The 20,590-nt window shown below is 43.8% G+C and overlaps 1 protein-coding gene across 1 annotated transcript; it reads right to left on the reverse strand.

Moving 5' to 3' along the window:
* Positions 1-243: 243 nt before the first annotated feature.
* Positions 244-7,515, reverse strand: LOC139925837 (alpha-2-HS-glycoprotein). Its single transcript, XM_071917329.2, has 7 exons — positions 7,279-7,515; positions 6,066-6,176; positions 5,610-5,697; positions 4,314-4,480; positions 3,690-3,797; positions 2,227-2,313; positions 244-1,073 (listed from the first exon to the last, which is right to left on the reverse strand). Exons 1-7 carry the CDS (start codon positions 7,513-7,515, stop codon positions 561-563), a joined length of 1,311 nt encoding a protein of 436 aa, XP_071773430.1. The 3' UTR covers positions 244-560.
* Positions 7,516-20,590: the final 13,075 nt, after the last annotated feature.

Below are 20,590 nucleotides of genomic sequence, written 5' to 3' on the forward strand. Positions count from 1 at the left end.
ACTAAAAATGTCTGTGATTTGGAATGAGAGAGAGAGAGATAGAGAGAGAGAGAGAGAGAGGGAGGGTGAGAGAGAGAAATGATCAAACACACTCACGTTAGTGCATAAATAATGTAAGAGAACACTGCACCTAAATGTTTGGCTCACAAATAAAAACTTTATTGCTTCATATCACTTAACAGGTTGCAGTAAGCAATCATAGTAGCAGCCATGAGCAAAACAAGTAGTTGAATAAGTGTCAAATGTCTGGAAAGAAAACATGGGGAGTTCTAGGTTTGGCAAAATTTAAATGTTCAGGTAGTTGATGGGGAATTCAAACCAAGCTCTCCTCAAGTTGTTCAAACATTTGAAGCCATTTTCAAATACATATTTTGCCCAGGTTTAAGCATTACAGCTACAGTGGGAGCGCTATATTATAGTAGTGGCAGGGTGGTAATTTGAGGGTCAAATTATTAAAGGTCTACCTTCCAGGGACGATGTGAGGGAGCGGAGCAGTTCACCTGCCCGCCCTCCTCATTGGATAAATCAAATGTGAACAGTGGGCCACTGAGCAGCACCAGTTAAACAGTGGTGTAGCGGGAAGGGCCGGGACAGGAGCGGAAAGGGGAGGAGCCACTGGGGAAATCAGACAGGAAGATGGGGTTGTGAGCGGGTCCGGCCTCCAGCAAGGCCTGCCTCTTCTTGCGTTCGTGCTTCTGGTAGCGGAAGTTGAAGGGCGGGCGCAGCGCCACGGGGCCGCCTATCTCCTCGGAGGACGAGTCAAAAGGCCCAAACGGTGCCGGTTGCCGCTGGTTTTGTAGGACGGCGCCCTCAGCGGACTCGCTGGATGAAGAACTGAGGGGGAAAGAGGGGTCGAGCACGACGGAAGGGTCAAAGGGCGCGGGGTCAAAGGGCGTTGGGTCGAAGGCAGCCGGGAGCTCCGGTTGAGCAGCGGGGGGCAGCGTGGGGTCGGACGGGACAGGCTGAGGATCATTTCCTGGGTCAGGGAGCAGCGGAGGTGGGAAGGTGGGGATCATGGGGTCAGGGGTGAGGTCGTGACCCTGGGGCTGCACCGGCCGGAGGACGTCAACGTTCTGAAGAGGGAAAGACAAGATTACAGCTAAATGGTACTTTACAAAAAAAAGGCAAAAAGAGCCTCAAAATCCCACTTGGTAGAGGAGAGGCTAAATCATTAATTGGACATACAGTGATGCAATCATGGCAAAAGATATGGGAAGAAATCTGTTCATGTGAAGACTTTTAAAGGAAGGTGCAGGAGAGAGGAGGTGGTTTTTACACGTCTTAGATTTGGACATACAGGAGTAAATTCCACTTTGTTTATTATGGACAAGTCAAATAAATGTGAGGAATGTAACTGTAAAGAAAATGTAGAACACGTCTTGTTACAATGTAGTGAATTTGCTATGGAAAGGTAAGAGTGGTAAGAGAGAGAGTCGAAGAGAGTGGAATCTTGAAGGAATACTGGATGTAAGTGATAAGCAGTGGGAACTTATTAGGGCATGAGTTAGCTTTCTTCAGGATGCAGGGTTACTAAATAGACTTTAAACTATAATATAACAGTTATGTAAGGTATATGTTATCATGATACTACACAGTCCGGTACAGTAGGTGGGGCTATGAACCTAAATAAGTTGGTTTGCGATCCGCCATAAAACTCTTTACAAACTCATTCCACTGGATGCAAACAGAGGGCCAGTCATAAAATATTACATTACACAACACAGTTCTAGAGAGGAGGGAGAAGACAACATAATTATAGTACTGCATGCAATATAGCACAGCACTATGCAATTTGAAATCACAGGCACGCATACACACACAAACACAACGCACAACCTAAGATGTGACAAAATAATTATATGGCCAGTGGCATCAATTCATAAAGTGAAATGGTGTTTAAAAGGTTGCTTCAATAAAAAACCGAAACCAAACACAGAAAAAACAAAATATTCATTAAATCAAGGTCAGGACTGCACTAATGCAGTCCCACAGTGCGACTTGACTGACACTTAACATGATATTTTTGCAAAAGTTCTTCCACAAACTAAAACATTTACACACCTATTTATACTATTTATATAGTACTTTAATGTCCCTCTCAATTCCTTAAAGTTTGGGGTATACATCCTTTGTTTTCCCTTGTCATTAAACCACCTCTCTGCAGTCATTTACTGTAATTCAGTTGGGGACACAACATGGCAAACTACTCTGTTCTGTTTCCCGTACCTGTAGTTTGAACATCTCGCAGGACACCTGAACATCAGGATGGACGTCCATGTCTCCGTGCACAGACCCCGCACAGAAACCTGCGGTCTGACAGGAGAAGATAAGATGGGAAACTTTATGGATCGCCAGGAGGAAAGTGGGTCATTGCAGCAGCAAAAGTAATGGGATACTAATAGAGGAGAGGAGAGGAGAGGAGAGAAGGAGAGGAGGAGGAGAAGGAGAAGGAGAGGAGAGGAGAGGAGGGGGAGAGGAGAGGAGAGGAGGAGGAGAGGAGGGGGGAGAGGAGAAGGAGAGGAGAGGAGGAGGAGAGGAGAGGAGAGGAGGAGGAGAGGAGGGGGGAGAGGAGAAGGAGAGGAGGGGGAGAGGAGGAGGAGAGGAGAAGGAGAGCAGCGGAGAGGAGAGGAGGGGGAGAGGAGGAGGAAAGGAGAGGAGAGGAGGAGGAAAGGAGAGGAGAGGAGGAGGAGGAGAGGAGGGGGAGAGGAGAAGGAGAGGAGAGGAGAGGAGGAGGAGAGGAGAGGAGAGGAGGAGGAGAGGAGGGGGGAGAGGAGAAGGAGAGGAGAGGAGGACGAGAGGAGAAGGAGAGGAGAGGAGAGGAGGAGGAGAGGAGGGGGAGAGGAGGAGGAGAGGAGAGGAGCGGAGAGGAGAAACGAGACGAGACGAGAGGAGAGGAGAGGAGAGGAGAGGAGAGGGGAGGAGCGGAGAGGAGAGGAGAGGAGCGGAGAGGAGAGGAGAGGAGAGGAGAGGAGAGGGGAGGAGAGGAGAGGAGAGGAGAGGAGAGGAGAGGAGAGGGGAGGAGCGGAGAGGAGAAACAAGACGAGATGAGACAAGAGGAGAGGAGAGGAGAGGAGAGGAGAGGGGAGGAGAGGAGAGGAGAGGAGAGGAGCAGAGAGGAGAAACAAGACGAGATGAGACGAGAGGAGAGGAGAGGAGAGGAGAGGAGAGGAGAGGAGAGGAGAGGAGAGGAGAGGAGAGGAGAGGAGAGGAGATCGCCTGTCAAGATTCCTAAAGGAAGGATAAATTACAGCAGCCTTTTTAAATAATTACCCAATGTAGTGTCAGTTTCAAAACTAAAAATTAATCTGTCATGTCATCAAGCAGCACTTCCAGGAACTGCTTCAGTGATAGTAAACAGGGCAGTGACTGATGTTTATTTAGGTTTCAGATCGACATTGATTAGTTTTATAATAGTTTCATAGTAGAGTCACATTGTCCACAGAGTCATCAATTTGTTTTCATTGATTAAAGACTTTGCCCTTGTTTTTCTTTCCTTTTAGAAGTGACATGTTCATGTATAAAAATCTAGACCTGGCAAAAAATGACTGGAATGATATATGTTCCCTTAAGTAAGATAATAAAAACACACACTAAATTAACATTTTCCATATGTCTAATGTGCTATTTTGAATGTGTCATGGTGACATCTAATATTTAATGAGCTGACTGTCTTAAGTCATGCTGTATACCTCTGTGTCAGAGTCGAGTGTCAGTCGTTGGCAGGTGCCTCTGTCCGTCAATCCCTCTGGACACTCTTGGACTATGTACTCCACAAAGCTGGCTTTCACTGGCACAACCTGATGCACACACACACACACACACACATGCACACACACACAGACACAGACAGAGAGATGGTATGGTGTTTTGCTGTAATGTAATGGCTATTATCTCGCTTTTAGAACTGGGTCGACATCCAAAAGAGCGTTACCTCAGGTGGACCATCATGTAAAGAGTAGCAGTGTAATGAGCCTGGTTCCCCCGGGCGAGAGATTAAATTTCTCATTTGGTTCCCAAACAAATGGCTGGCCCTGACAGTAAGGTCTGAAGTGCTGCTAGTGATCGTCTGCACCCCTGCTAGACCGTCTGCTCATTATGGTTATTGTGGAGCAGCGCAATAGGCAATGAGGCTCATCTATTATGCCAAAGCACAAAGGTGTGCTCTGCAGCGCGCTCATGTATACCTTGAGATTTTGCTAAAATGTAATTTCCAAATAAACATTGCATTCGACACATTAAAATGTAATGAAATCAGCCCCGGAGCTTTGTTCCCCCCCCCCTCTCTAAGTTAATAACCTTATATCTAATCGCACCTGCGCGGCAGCTCTGGTGATCTTCTTCACCCCCAGCCCCGCCCCCAGTGTGGACTGTCTCTTATAGGAGGCCAGGGTGAGGCGAGCAGCGTTCACGGCCACCTGGTTGTCTACGGGCAGCAGGAGGGGACAAGTGGGACAGGTCTGCTGCAGCTTCTCCGGGTCGTCTGCAGGGAAACACCACAGTTTGGAGGATATTCAGGTTATATTCAGGTTATGCTTATTTAAAAAAATCTTGGACATTAAAATTGCAGTGACGGCCAGAGGTGGGGACGCAAGTCATGTGACTTGGACTCGAGTCAAATTTGAGTCACAATTTTAATTGCTTGACACTTGACTTGATGCATGAAGAGAATAATTGAGACTTGACTTGACTTGGGTTCTGGTGGCTTGGGACTTGACTTTAACTTTAACTTTAAGTCTTGACAGAAGATTTTGTGTTTGTGTAAATGACTTGGATTGAAAGTGATGAGATTTGTTCCACCAGACGACTGAATTTAAATTCTGTTTTCTGAATTTGTATGGAACGATTGAATTTATTGAAGTTGAAACTGATTATAGAAATCAAACTCATGATGTTCTCGCCAAGTTTTTATCCTATTAAAACCATATTGCATTGAAAAGTCCTAGATATTGTGTTGATATTAAATTGATACTGGACTCTTGATTTGTTCTGACTTGACTTGGTGTTCTACATAGACTTGAGACTTGACTTGAGATTTGTGCCTCAATACTTGAGACTGACTTGGCACTCGAGCAAAGTTGACTCTGGTTAGTGTAATATGGTCAGTGATCTAAATGATACAGGTAAAGGTAGAGTTTGTGACTAGGGAGAAACCAATAGTGGTCAGAACCTGAAGACTGCCAGCTGCTATTAACAGGAGGGAACAGCCTGAAAATGACAGCTGGAGGTAGTTATCAAGCTTGGGATTCTTGTTTAATTCCCCATTCTCTGATTTTCCAGCTGGTTGAGGGATTCGAACCAGTGACTTTCCAGTTACAAGATCGGTCCTGTAGGATTCAGGCTACTGTCTCCCTATAGTACTGTAGTGGCCCAGATAGAAGTTTGAGCCCTCATATGCCTTGTATATGAGATGATACATTATTTACAAGATACATTACGATATGTCAATACAATATGGTACTATTCAGTATCACAAGTATCTGATATCGTATTGTATCACTTTGCATGATATTAACACAAAGAGCTTTTTGAGTACAGCGGTGTTTACACTCTACAACTGTCAATCTGTGTCATTGTATATAACTACTAATGTGTGGACATGTTGATGTTACCTGGGACCAGAGTGCAGTCATAGCTGTACAGGTAGGAGTAGCCCTCTGTTGTGTGGAGGATGGTGGTATTGCAGTTGCCAGAGATTTGCTGGAAATAATAAAATCATTAGTGAAGTGAAAGGAACCTGGTTGTGACAAACAGCCAATTTACTACAAAGATTTGGCTACATTTCTGCTTTGTGAAGAGTACTAAGTTTAATGTGTTTAATTGTAAAATGGGCATTGTGGCACTTTAAATATGAAGGTATCTGGTATGCTCATATGCATACAGCATGTGGTATGGGCAAAAGCTTTGTATGCAATATTTAATAAAATATTCTAAATATTACTTTGGACAACGAATAATGGTGTGAATGTGTGTGTGACAGGTAGACATTGATTATAAATGTGCATGTATGTGTATGTATGTGTGTGTGTGTATGTGTATGTGTGTGTGTGTGTGTGTGTGTCCCCTACTGTTTCCATGAATGGTCTGATGTCACAGCGTTTCCATGGTTTGGGGCTGCCTATGTGACACTTGGTCTCCAGCACATCCAGGTCCAGGTAATACACATTCCCCGCTGGGCCCTGACACACATAACACAAACACACGTGTGCGTGCCCACACACACACGCACAAACACATTCAGATGCCAAGGGGAGGAGATGGGAGGAGATAGGTACAAAAAGTGCTGGTGGGCTCTGACTCTGATCTCTAAAAGGGACAGTTCCAGATTTTAGGAATCCTATCTGGTGTGTCACAAAATAAGAGTCCTTGCAATGGATTCCAAAAGTAAGCATTTTTCATTATGGAAATAATGGCAGCATGATAGAAATACCAGTGCAAATCAGTGAGACTCAAATTCATCAATACAATCTTCTATTAAGTCCCTTCATCTATTTAGTTACATCATTGAGGAACTTTTCAGGACGTGCTCTGTATAATTCCCAAAAAAACATAGATAGTTTGTACAATATTGATTTGGGTGGTAGCACTGCCACCAAATGTCAGCAGCTTCTGCAGGTGTAATGGTAGCATTTTCCATTCATGACAAGTGGAATTGAGCCTCTTAAAGTCCTGAGTTATCACTATGAAAGGGCACATGGGCGACCACAGCCTTCGGCAGCTGACAGCATGATGTTTATAGAGTCTGTTGTGCAAGGTTTGTCCTGGGGGTCCTGAACTGAAATGACCTGGGCTTTAACAGTCACCTATTTCCTGAGGGGCATTTTGATGGGGCGTGAAGGGGGCTGGCTTCTCCCTTCATGGCAGAAATGATTGCATGTATTCCCATTTTAATGTTAGATTTAATATAGGGGACGCTGATGAAGATCAGTCACAATGAAATGTGGCCAAACTTTCATTGTCCATATCTTTGGTTTAGTCCAGTGGTTCCTAAAGTTCTGAGTTTTATTACAGTCATATCTAACAACAAAGGACAAAATCTTATCAAATGAAGGTTGGTGGTCTAATCTATTTGGGGGTCCCACTGAAAAAGTTTGCCCATGGCTGGTTTAGTCTAACAGTGTCTGATATTTTTAGGGACGTTTTGGGATTTTAGCAAAAACAGCGGGGAAAATAACCTTTCCACCCCACTTCCCTTGTTAAACATGAACAAATCACCCACTGACAGTATCTCACAACAACCCCAGGCAGCTTATCCTACCAGCCATTTGTCTGTGTACTGACCTGAGCGTGCAGGTGGACGTTCGCAATGCGGTTGAGAGCAAACTTGTAGCCGTCAGCCCGGTCCTCGTTGATGTAGGTGACAGCCAGACGAGAGAGCTTCTCCACGGCTTTGTCATTACAGGGAATAGGAGCGAGTTCAATGGGCCCCAGAGCTAAACCCTCGCCGTACACACTCAGCGTGAACTGGATGGATAGCAGGGATAATAGCTGTAATAATGTCCAGATGGATTTGTCCATGGTGGCAGAGGTTCAGACACTAGCTGAGATGTAGCAGGCTTCAAGTGAAGTTTGTTCTCTTCTGTTTGCATTCAGTCCAGGCAGCGACTTTTGGAATGAAAACAGAACAGAGTTGTTGAAATGAAGCCAAGGACAAAGTTTATTTGGTGGCAGAAGGCTGGTCTTGGTATTTGTGAATGAATGTTCCAGTGGTTCAGTTTAACTTGGGGAAATTGCTTGATTGAAAACAAAAATAGGTTTGTTTTTTTTCATTTCTATGAAGCCTAAGATATATATACCCTGTTTTTCTCAATACAGAGTGTGATTTTAATCCTGATCAAAAGGTATACTGTGTGTGTGTGTGTGTGTGTGTGTGTGTGTGTGTGTGTGTGTGTGTGTGCATGTGTGTGTGTGTGTGTGCGTGTGTGTGTGCTTGCATGTGTGTGTGTGTGTGTGTGTGATATGGGATAGCGGTGACAGTAGTATAGAGAGAGAGAAAGATAATACTATGGACATTGTGTAACCCATTCATACATCTGATCAGATGTTGCTGTAACTTGGCTGCAGTTGCTTCCTCTCACCACATGATGACAACGTAGAGCGATCGGTCATCTGTAATCTGGTGGACATTAACAATGCGGATAGGCCTTGCTGCGCTAATTACATTATAACAAACACCGAAGAATTCCACTGTAGGTCATGCCTGTGGCTGTAATGGCAGTATCTCACCACTAGGTGTCACTGTGTGTCTTGTCTGGTGGCTGAGGGTAATGGAAGGAAATTTGGTGAGTCTGTTTGCTGCTCCACCAGGCAGAACTGGGTTAATTATTCACTGGAATCCAATTAATTAATTTTAGCATTTCACTGCTGTTGTGTTGGAACCCTGTAACTCTGATATTTGTGTTTTCCGTCTTTATTTTCCTGAAAACTTGGCTGGCCCTTTATCTCCCTGAATACATTTCATAAGGGCACATGAGAATTATTCCAACTATTCCAGACCAGCAAGTCATTTACAAAAATTCAAGGGAGTTCCTGATAAATAGGATGTGCCAGTTTTTCATTTGATAGTAGCAGTGTGTTTAGCCAGGCTGGACTGCTTGATATGGGTAAGGTTCACACTTTTGGAGCAATCCGGTTGGTTCCATTGTTCAAGACAAGGTCAATCAATCACCGTGTCTGGGCTAAACAGGAGTTGATTACATTCTTGGACACAGCCATGCACTCACGCTCACACGCGCGCACACACACACACACACACACACACACACTTGTGATTTATCACATCGTTTCTACAATGTGAAATGGGTTATATGGATGTTTTGGAAATCCTGTCTGTGGACACTTGATGAAAACAAGAAGAAAATGTGACTGTAAAAGGTGTTGTTGTTCCCAGTAAGCACACAGTTTGAGTTTTGAATCATTTGAGCAGTCAGTTGGTAAGAAACAATGAAGGCTTCATATTTGAGCTATAGTTATAAAGCAGAATATAGCTATGGTTCTATTTAACCATTTTAACAATGGTGCTATTAAGAACTATGGCTAACTATGGCTGCCTTATAATTCTTTCTCTATGATTATGAGCCAAAAAACCCCAACTTTGCTACTGTTTAGAGCCTGTTGTTGTTAGTGTGTGTATCATGTAGTGCTTTGTTCAATTTTGTGGTGTTTTGGCTGATAGGAAACGAGTGCACCTTGAGTAGTTCAAATATCTGAAGCCTTATTCAAGTATAGTGTTTTTCTTTTTTTTTGCACTCCTCCGTCTAAGGAGAATGCTAAAATCCATTTTAAATAGTCATTGAACCAGGGTCTGCTCCCAGAAAAACCAACAGAGACTGGAGGAGACAGACACGCACTCAGCAGAACAAATTCCACTAATATCACAGCAAAAGAAGCTCTGCCTTTATGTGAAGTGAGTGTGCGTATGTGTGTGTGTGTGCGTGAGGGGAGGTGCGTCTGCATGCATACAAGTATACGCTAGTGTGTGTGCGTGCATCGTGCGTTTTTGGGGGCGCGCAGAGCCATGCATGCATGTGTCAGTATTACCGGCAGCCAGTTGTGTTGCAGCAGAAAAGCAGAAAGAGTCTGTGGGGGAGAGATAAGAACGGCGAGGCTGCTCCGAGGACTCGCTCTACCAGCACAACGCCAGGCCCAAGTTAGACAGACCTCCTTTGATGTGAGCACAGAGTAATCTCCCCTTCTGCTCGCTACGGAAGATGCCACGCTGTAGCGATGCCCGGGCGATACAGAGGGGCTGGCGCCACCGGGGCCCCTGCTGTTCACTTTATATACAGTGTTCTGAGGCGCGAACACGGCCCTGGGATAGGATAGGATAGGATAGAGGAGGATAGGGTGGAAGAGAAGAGAAGAGGAGAGAAGAGGGGAAAAAGAAGACAGTAATGCTTCTCAAATGTATGAGAAATTAGATTTTTTTGGGTGTGGAGAACTGACATGTTCGACCTGCGGAAGTCTCCAACACTGGAAGGTGCAGTTTCCACAGACTAGTGCTCTCCCTACCTTTGAATAAGCGGGTATGGCTGCCCTTCCTAAAGGACCTGGCACCTTAGGTAAAATAATTCCATCCTCCATTTTTAGTGCGACAAGGTCTAAATGCGGTTCCACAGAAGTCCATTAGTGCCGTTGCAATCGAGAGTTCTTTAGTGTGACATGGTCTAAATGGTGTCGCAGAGAATTTCTCCGGGATTGGTTCCTGCGGAGAGTTTTAGTGCGACATGGTCTAAATGACGGTGCAGAGAAGTTCATTGGTATTGTTTTCAATGGAGACTTTCAGCGTGACGCGGTCTAAATGCTGTTCCGGGGACCTTTCCACCCTGCCAAGAAAACAGTTCTGGGGGAAATACTGGCGCGAATTTCCTACGGGTCTGACACGGCGGGCCGGTGGGGAGGACAAGCATTGATTTCCTTACTGCACTGCACATTTTAGAATAACAAGGCCGATGCCATTCCCCCTCATTCCCTTTCTAATCGCCCTCTGCCTGTGGGGCTTTTGCGTCACAGACAGATCTTTAACGCCTTGTCTTTTATCGCTTCGCTACTCTGTCCATCTCTCGTCTGCAAGTACTTCTTTGTGTGAATGAATAGTACTAATTTAGAGGATGACAGGCTGCCTTTTTACCTCTTGCAAGCCATCCCTCGTCCTCTCTCTCTTTCTCTCTCCCTTTCTCTCTCTCTCTCTCTCTCTCTCTGTCTTATACACAGATACACTGTTTCTTTTTCTGTTTCTTCCTTGTCTTTCGAGATGCTGCTGAGAGTTGTTTCTTATCTTATTGGTCACAGTCTGCACTGAGACGGAGAGACAGAGGGGTGGAGAGAGGGGAGGGAGAACAAGAAGGGGGATGGATAGTTCCCTTATTTAATTGGCTTCAAACTTCCTCCTGGAAGACTTCAACTGCTTCCTTTGCTGTTGTGGCCCAAATGTGGACACTGACGCTAAAACCCATTCATTCCACTGCAATTGGTCATGCCTGAGCACAAAGCCCCACCCTGAGCTCACGTTAGCAGAGCTTTCATTGTTGATTGGCATTCGCTGCGGCAGCGGTCACAAATGCCTGCTATTTTATTGCATAAAGTAGCCCAGCGTTCGACTGGTAATTTCCCCGTCATGTATTCAGCTGCTCTCACTGCACAGAAAATGAATGACAGCAGGCCACCCACAGTGAAACATTAGTTGTAATATGAGGTATTTCATGTTTTTATGCCCCCCATATGCCTGCATTCTGTTAACAGGGGGAGGGCGAGGGAAAAAAGAATACCATTCACCTTTTTTACACAATCCATTAGTATAACCCTTTGCCGAGGAATGTATTTTTACACGCAATTTCCTTTCATGGATGAACCGTAGCTTATTATAATATTATTATAACTCTTCAAATATGGTAGAATTTGATTTATTATTCTATGGTACGGCTACTACAGTAGACTGCCATAAATGAGGCACTATCATTCCCTTTGTTCCACCTTAAAGCTGCATTAGGCAAGATTTTCCCATAAAAACACACCCATCTTATCAGCCTAAATCATGAAGTGGGGCTGCAATAGAGAAGAGCGTCCCATTCCCACTAATTGAAACATGGTAGATTTGCCCTATTTGCTCAAATGAAATTCAGATTTTAGGTATGATCGCTGGCAGAAAATCGAAACTTACCAACTGTCTCACCAACAATGGCTGAACCAATTCACCTAGTCCACGCCAACCAGACACTCACAAGAAGACATTTCCGTCTGACGAGTGTATATTTTACTGACGTCACACATGATTTTTGGGTAGTGAAGTCCTTCAAACTTTCAATAATTAAACAGTTATCTCTCACTGCCACTTGGGCCCGCCAAAGTGCAAAGTTGCCTAGTGCAGCTTCAGGCTACTGTGATTAGTTGTAAGCAAGCGCTGATGCCGCAGATGAATTTCTGGGGACGGAGACATGAGCTGCACAGCAGTCAAATGAGGCCATTAGCAAAAAGTCCATCACCCTGGATTCTGGAGAGAAAATACAGGCGAGGAGAGTCATGTCACAGTGTATTACAGGAGCCCGGGACTGGGGTGATGACGCATACTAGGAGAGATTGGCTCAATCACTGAATGTGATTGAAGTACCATGTGTGGTACTCCAAATTCTGGCTCTCATGATGCATTGCCCACTCCTCATTTTACCTCCTAGGCCTACTCTAGCATGCATCTCAACCAGTCACCTGCTACCCAGAACTCGGAAAGTGCGTGAATGTGTGTGTTTAAATATGTGTGTGTGATATGTCTGTCCGTGCGTGATATGTGCAAATGTGTGCGTACCCATGTACTCGTTCCCGTGCGCGTGTTCGTGCGTGTGACGAGAGAGAGATAGGGGTTAGGAGGAAGTCACAGAGTCAATCCATGACCTTGTCTAACCGACTGGGTATCAAACTCACGACAACTAAAACTTTTTCAGCCCTAAAGCCTATTTATACACCCATACAGGCCTCTTTGATGTCGGCACTTAAAAGCACCACTAACTCACCCTGGAGGAAGAGCCTGGCACAGAGAGAAGGATGCTCTGGATCTCGCGCAGTGCGTGTGTGTGTGTGTGTGTGTGTGTGTGTGTGTGTGTGTGTTGTGTGCGTGTACGTGTACGTAGTTTGTGTAAGTGAGTGTGTGCGTGCATGTATGTGTGTATGTGCGTGTGTGCGTATGTGTGCTCACCATCCCTGTTTAAATTTATGATGACTAATCATTTTTTTTAACTTTCATTTTTCTAGACTTTGCACCTCTTGTCTCTTTCATGTCCATCTGCTCCGACTGAGGTGAAGTGATTTTCTAAGCCTTCACAAAGCAAATTCTCTCTGTACTTTTTATCATGGGATTTTACCAACTTTTTTTTTTATCATTTCACTTCTGTGTTCTATGTTATAACTAAACCTTTTCTGTGATTTTCCATTTTTCTGGGTGTGGTGCAGACACCCCTAACACAATCCGTCCTGTCAACAAGTGACTGATCTGCTAGCCGACATTGTTTTATTCAGACTGTCTTATATTCCATGGTCTTGGGACGTCCTTGGCAGCAAGCCAGTTCAATTATCTAACGCTTTCTCTTCCTCCAGAGTAATCTTTTAATCTTACCGCGACCCACCTCAGTCCTCAGTCAGTCTTTGAAAATCACTTAACATTTTTTCTCCCTTTTATGTCCATCAAGTGTCTACTGCTTTTTCACTTCACTGCATTTTTGTCCTGTTCTGCTGTCGTGTCATACAGCTACACCGACGCCCGCTTCATGTTTCAAAGTAATAATCGGTGGCAATTTCATATAAATAAAATTCTACCTATAGCCAGTTCATGAAAGCTTTTACATTCTGTTCTAAACACCCGGTGTCTGGTAGGTCTTTCCTGGGAATAATCCTCTGGCGCACAGGAGGTGATGACTTTTACATTTCTGGTTTGTTTGGAATAAATAGAAGAAGAATTGGGTAGTTAGCATGAGCAGTGATAGCCACCATGGCTGAACAGACAAAGAAAAGAGCGACACCTACAGAAATTCAAACTGCATCAACAGAAAATCCAAGAAAAAAGACATCACAGTACTGGACACCCTGTTTGATTGACAGGTGATTCTCTGGGAAGAGCAGTGCAGAAACACCACAGCAATGAGCGCTGAGCACCAAAGATGCTCACAAAATAAACCCCCCCCCCCCCCACAAAAAAAAAACAAACAAGGATTTTCAAGGATTACCACTTTAAAATGAAAATGGAAATGGAAGAATTGTAGGCCAGATCAAGTTTTGAATATAATAAAAAATCGCTCGCTCACTTCACCGGAATTGTGCTTTCTTCTTACTGGTTTGATGTTCCTGGTTTGATGTTTGAATGAAAACAGCAAACGGTTACAGCAAAATGAAAATTCAGGTCTATGCGCCACTCCCACCCAGTCTGCCTCTTTGTCTGTCTGCCTGCCACGCTGTCTCTGTGTCTGCCTGTCTGTTGCTCTTGTTTGCTTGGCCGCCTCTGACCGACTATCTGCCTGATTGCACCCTTCTCTCTCTCTCTCTCTCTCTCTGTCTCTCTCTCTCTCTCTCTCTCTCTCTCGGCCCATCAGATCAGTGTTGCTCTGCAGCCAGAGAGGAAGGAGGTGTGAAAAGCTCATGCAGGGAGAGCAACCCGAGGAAATGCCAGCCAAAGAATGACTGAAATAGGAAAAGTGTGTCTGTGTGTAACTGATTGTGTGCACATACGTGTTTGTCTGTGAAGTTACGTGTGTGTGTGTGTGTGTGTGTTACATCCCATTCCCCTCTCTGCAGCTTTCTACCTGTCTGATTTTCTTCACTTGAATGGAAAAGCAGCTCAGCTTGACAGTGTTATAATGCATGGCATGAAACATGAAATATCAAAACCCTGTTGTTTTAGTCAAAATGGGGCTGCTATAAATACGCCGGCACATTCGCACACATGTATGCTTCAAAACGCACAAGCGCACGCAACACACACACACGCACACACACCTGTGTCCATATATAGAACACATTTACGTTTGGGTGTAACAGCTGCACTTACTGTCTGCAAGCTAAACATGAAATCCGTTTTAAGATGTGTGCACACCTGCCGTAACGTCGGGGAAGTGGTCGCCCGGGGTCAGAATGCACGAGCGGCACGGGGAACACGATGATGTAGTCATTTCAACACTTAAATCATATATGTTTCAACACTAAAATGCTGTAAGAGAGGAAATGGTGAGCGTTGCCCTCTGCCATTGATATCGAGCATTAATGGATAAGAGGAACACTCCTCACACCACACACACAGTTCACTGGGTCCTGAGAGGGGCCGCTCTGCAGCTTTATCATCCCTGAAAGAGGAAGTGGTTTGTGGTATTAAAAAGGGAGACAGGACTGGGGCAAGCTGGGGCGGGTGGAGCGTTGGTCAGGAGGCAGACAGAGGCAGGTTCCCATAATCCTAATTCACCCTCCATTATAACATGTCTCTGTCCCAGCAGGAGGGATGGACTGAGCAACAGACAGCCGATGCCCAGCCGAACACCAGGAAAAGTCTATCCAAGATTTACACATACAGTAGACTGCTGGACTTATCACTGAAAGCGGGAACATAAATTAAGACAAGCACTGGTTGCACCGGATAAACAAAATGCACAGGCGAACCAGAAGGCATTCTCACTGTCCTTCCTCTCCATTCAGTGCATCAGTCAAATACATCCCATCTGCAGAATAATACGATGCTATTGAAGTGGCCTGGTTTACCCTAAGGAGTCCATGAACATATCATATCAGTCCAGATTGTAAGAATTTGTTTTGTGAGTGCATGCCAACCAAATATATAGGCATATAGGCATATAGGCTATTACGCCTTGAAAAATATGATCCCAGACACAGATTAAAATAATATTATCTGGATCTTCTCTTTTTACTCGTTTGCACTGTATGTTGGAATGTAATTTTTGAGCCAGGTTTTCAAAATGAATGCATGGCATTGGTTCTGACTACCAGTTCCCAATTTTGGTGGTTGACTATTCATTGTACTCCTGTAGATACTGCATGTGCACTGAAATTGAAAGTATTATACCAAAGTGAAAAATCACTTTCATTTCCCCATTACAGCCCCTGTGAATGGCATCAAAGGAAAGAAGACATTCTGCACTGATCTTTTTTCTGACAAGTCTAACACTTTCACTGAGCATTACATTGAGTAATGTATTTAAGCTTGAGACACAGTTTTGTAATGGTAGTGCCATTACATCATCATTATAAATTGGGGTGTCTTAAGCCAGTAAGCTAATATAGGCTTACAGAAGTAAATCAATGAGTTTATATTGGTTTAAATATACACTGGATTGCCATTTCGAGTCTCCAAATGTATTAAACCAAATGCTTTCATGGAGGGAGGTAAAATGGCCACCGCAGGGTGTGCCATCAAAGTGTGTCAACAGGTGAAAACATGGGATTGGTGTATAATTCCCAGCGTTGTAAAGAGCTCCGGCCATTGTACTTTTTTTGCATGTATAATTTTGCCTGTATAATGCCGCTGAACTCCGGAGGTAGCTCCCACTGTGGGTCCCTGCAGTCCCCATGCTTTCACATCTGGCTAGCGCTTTGATGTGGCAGGTGTGCCATCTACATGCCACACACACACACACACACACACACACACACTGCCACCATGTTGGTGAATACAAGAGACAGGGAGAGAGAGAAAGAGAGGGGGAGAGAGAGAGCTGCACTGGCAAGTACAAAGAATATACACATTGTCGTTTTGGTGTTCAGGGAGTGTTTTTGATACAGCATAATCAGATTTACATCTTAGGTTACCGAGGCTTTTGATGAACAAAAGAATAAGCACTATCTAACACCCACATGGTTGTCAGGAGTAAGTCACCGGGGACGGGAGATGACTTGGTCTCACTGCTCGTGTGTGAAAGACTTGATCTAATACGATTTCACCTCCCAACGGTAAACTACAATTGTGTTTTATTAAAAAAAAAAAAAAAAGTTGGGTTTTACACACATGCACGTACGCACACGCCTGTGACCTACAAAAGTACCTTGAAATGTTGCACAAGTGAGCAGGAGCCACAGTAAAAATGTGTCAAAGGACACAGAGAAGGAGAAATGAAAAACACTGTCTGGTGTCAATTCTCTGGCTCACATGCATCAGGAGGTTGCAGGAGGTTGTCTTTGTTTTGGGGGGTTGCAAGCCGAAAAGTTTGACACCCACTGGGCGAGAGAGAAGAGTTTTCTCTCCCTCTGGGGACCCACAACTGTGATCCAAAAAAAGATCTTGCAAGCTAATATGTAGGTTTATCTAACAGCATGATATATCTTGTTTTAATCCTCCGTTTATCTTGCATTGCAGAGACTTGGGAAGGCTTTGGCAAAATAACACAGCAGATAAACTTTTCATATCAACTTCCATAGAATCATTTTGGGGCACTTTTTAATCCTCCTGTGACCCACCTTTAGGTCTTTGACAAGCAGTGGCTTACATTTAAGATGTAACAGGAGAGTATAGGGTACCCCGCCCCAACACACACACACACACACACACACACACACACACACACACACACACACACAGAAACATCTATCCTAAAAATAACAGCAATCTAATTAGTTTTCTGCTTTGCGTATGTGTTTGTGTGTGTGTGTGTCGGTGTGTGTGTGTGTGTGTGTGTGTGTGTGTGTGAGGGCAGGATGGGGCTGCAGCGACAGAGTAATTAAGAGAAAAAGTCTTTGATCTTAATGAGGCTTTTCTACAGTCGTCAGGGAGTGAGGGGATGTGTGTGTGTGTATGTGCGAGTGTGTGTGTGGGTGTGTGTGTGTGTGTGTGCCAGATAGTGTGTCTACTTTCTTTAAAAAAATAAAAAGTCCCCCCCAAAATAACCTCGCTCAAATGAAAAATAAACTTTGATTCTATGCAAAACAGTAAGAAAGTTTTCTCTCCGTCTGCTCTGGTGACTTTGTGCTTTTCAGTGGCCTCTGGTAGCCAAGCAAGCTCAACCTCCTTCACAGTATAGGCTAACTACCAGAGGGAGACTGCTTTTAGTCTCCCATAACAACACTACTGGAATGGTCATTTCCAAAACACTAAAACACTGCATATTCATTTTGGAAAAATATCATTACCTGAAGTTTAACATTTATCCACTCTGTAAAAGTGGCCTAGTTTTGTCACTTAAAGACTTCAATGTAAATAAATGTCTGTTTTGCTCTACTGCTGATGGACATAACACAATAGTTATTCAACCTATACCCAGTTCATGACAGCTTTTACATTTTGCTGCTGCCGCGTGAAAACCTTGTATCATCAAAATGTCAGCTTTTCAGGAATGAAGAATACAGACACTTTTAGCAAGAGTTAAAACATGAAAAACACCAAAATTGGAGTTACGAGGTTTTCACATGACAGCAGTGATTTGCTGTTCTAAACATCCAGTGGCAGGTTGGTCTTTCCCAGGAACAAATCCAGATGCTGTCCAGTCCCACAGCACCTGCAGCATCAACTGTTGCTGTAGCTGAAGCTACTAATAATGAGGATAACCACATCATTCACCACTGTATTGTCAAGAAGAAGAGATCCACTCTAATATACAGCTACACTCCGGTAGGTTAGCTGTCTTTCAGTTTCATAGTAGCTTCAAAATGTTTCCTTAGCATTGGGCAAATGTAATAAATTCCACACCTGTGGCGCAAAATTGCTTTGCTAGCTCAGTGTAGTTGTAACTAAAATATTTGCTGTTAAAAAAAAAAGTTTATGCACATTAGCAAGACTGTAACACCAGGTGAGCGAGCATCACTCAATATGAGGTGAGAGAGCGCCGTTTGGTTTTATTTTAGAACAAACAAGACAACTCAACAACTGTCAGGCACTGACTAGCAGTGAGGAGGTGCTGTAGCCTATAAAATGCATCATGGTGATGGGATCAAAGATACAAAGCACACACCAGTTTTGCCAGATGGTACGTCAAATCTTTGATGCTCAGTATCTCAGAGCTGCTCCAAGCTCACAAAGAACTGGGTAGTTAGCATGAGCAGCGACAGCCGCCATGGCTGAACAGACAAAGAAGAAACTTCATCAACAAAAAATTCAAGGAAAAAGGCATCACAGTGCTGGACACACTGTTTGATTGACAAGTGAGTAATGAGCGCTTGAACAGGAACATGTGAATCACCACTTTAAGCTACTTACTATCTTTTCAAAAGTCCCATCATTTGTATTAATTTTGTGCTATCAATCAATTTGTGAGAATAGTTGTCACTTGTTTGAAATGGTGGAACCTCTGCCATTAGTTTCCTCTCAACTTTATGACTAATTGATTGGTAGATAATTTGAATGCTGAACAGCAGCAGCTGGAGTCCACTCCACTCAGCAGTGAGAGCGATGTAGCTGAACAACACCAACAAACATGGCCCCCGATTGCTCTAGAGGGGCTGCTCCGCTGAGAACATCATTACCGACTCTGTGTTGTCAGCTAAATCAAAGCAGTTTCCCAGGCTTTGATAAAAGAGTCTGGGGCCGACCGGGGCTGCAGCTTGACGCCGGGTTACGGAGATGAGAAGGGTCCGACGATAAACTACCATGCTTCTGTTTTCTGAACTCTTTGTTGTTGTTTGAAACCAAATCATGACTGAGCCAATGCTATCAAACAGAATAGAATAGGGCTGCAGGAGAGAATAGAATTAGAATAGAGTCGAATTTTAGATGGAGATCTGTTATGGAAATCCGAGAGCTGTGACGATGAACTGTGGCTCTGTTCTGTCTTCCTCAGTTTTCTGTTTTCTCTCTGTGGTTTGAAGCCAGATGATTAGTGAAGTGATGTCATCAAACAGAATATAATAAGATTGCAGAATAGACAATGTTATCAAACGGAATAAAATATAACTGTGGAGAACTGAACAGAACAGAACTAACTAGAGTAATGATATAGAAACAAATAGAGAAGAAAAGACTAGAGCAGAGTAAGACGCTGCAGTAGACTTGAATAGTGCCACTGGCCGTCCCTTAAAGGTGCAATGTGTTTTTTCTTTTACTTCACTGAAGATGATGAGCGTGTTGGAAGTGATTTTTCCATCGGCCTGTCAGTCGTTCACATGCCATTGAGAGAAACTTTGAAAGCTTTAGCTCCGTTTGCACTAGTTTTGTGCTGTAATGTCCCTTTGTGCCATAAAGCAATCGAGAAGATTTCTGACCCAGTGGCACACAATGTAAAATGCAGTGTACAGACTGGTAGAGGCTGTCAATCTGGTCTGTGATGGTCTCATTTGTTTATGGTAATTATACGTATGTCTCAAAATTAATATAGTAATGGTTTATTGATGCCAAAATGCTACATGTAACACTTTTAAAGAGGAAATGTGTTGTCCACCCTTGACAAAGTGTCATGAGCAAGAAAATGAAATCCAGGTGTTTTTCTCCTGGCTGACCCTACATTCTGGCATATATACATACAGTATATCCATATTTTTGTGTCTCAGAGGAATATCACTGTTATCTGGTGAAAACCTTGTATTGTAAATGTCAGCTTTTCCTGAACTAACAAACTTGCTTTTAGCTTGACTGCCATGCAGTTTTGAGTTCATCCAGTTGGTTTTTGAAAGGGTTTCATAAACCTAAGGATTGTAGAATTTTCTCTTCCTATAGAGAACATTGTGATCTTTCAACTGAACATAGATATGAAAATTACCAAAATTGGAATTACGAGGTTTTCACCCAACAGTGACGATCACAAATTCCTAATTACCCTCAGCTGTAATAAGTCTGATGCTCCAAAACGTTTTCCATGCACAGAGTAATTTTCACCGACCAAAAACTGTTTAAACCCATTCAAATACTTTGTGAAATGCCTGGATGTCATTGGGTAAATGAACAAGTGTTTCTCACTTCTTGAAAACTTGACCTTTTTCCAACACAGTCTTTTTTTCCCCTTTCTGGGCCACAGATGATAGGTGTTTCAATCTAAATGGAGCATTTGGTCCAGACAGCCTCTGACAACCTCAGACAGTTTTCTCATTACTGTGATGGCATTTAGCATTTAGTCATTTTAACATCCAGTTCCACTCTCGTCTGCTGACTCAGAAAACAGCCTGTACCCCGCCGCACCAGCCCAGACCC

This window comes from Centroberyx gerrardi, chromosome 9 (assembly GCF_048128805.1).
Source record: "Centroberyx gerrardi isolate f3 chromosome 9, fCenGer3.hap1.cur.20231027, whole genome shotgun sequence".
Taxonomy (NCBI): domain Eukaryota; kingdom Metazoa; phylum Chordata; class Actinopteri; order Beryciformes; family Berycidae; genus Centroberyx; species Centroberyx gerrardi.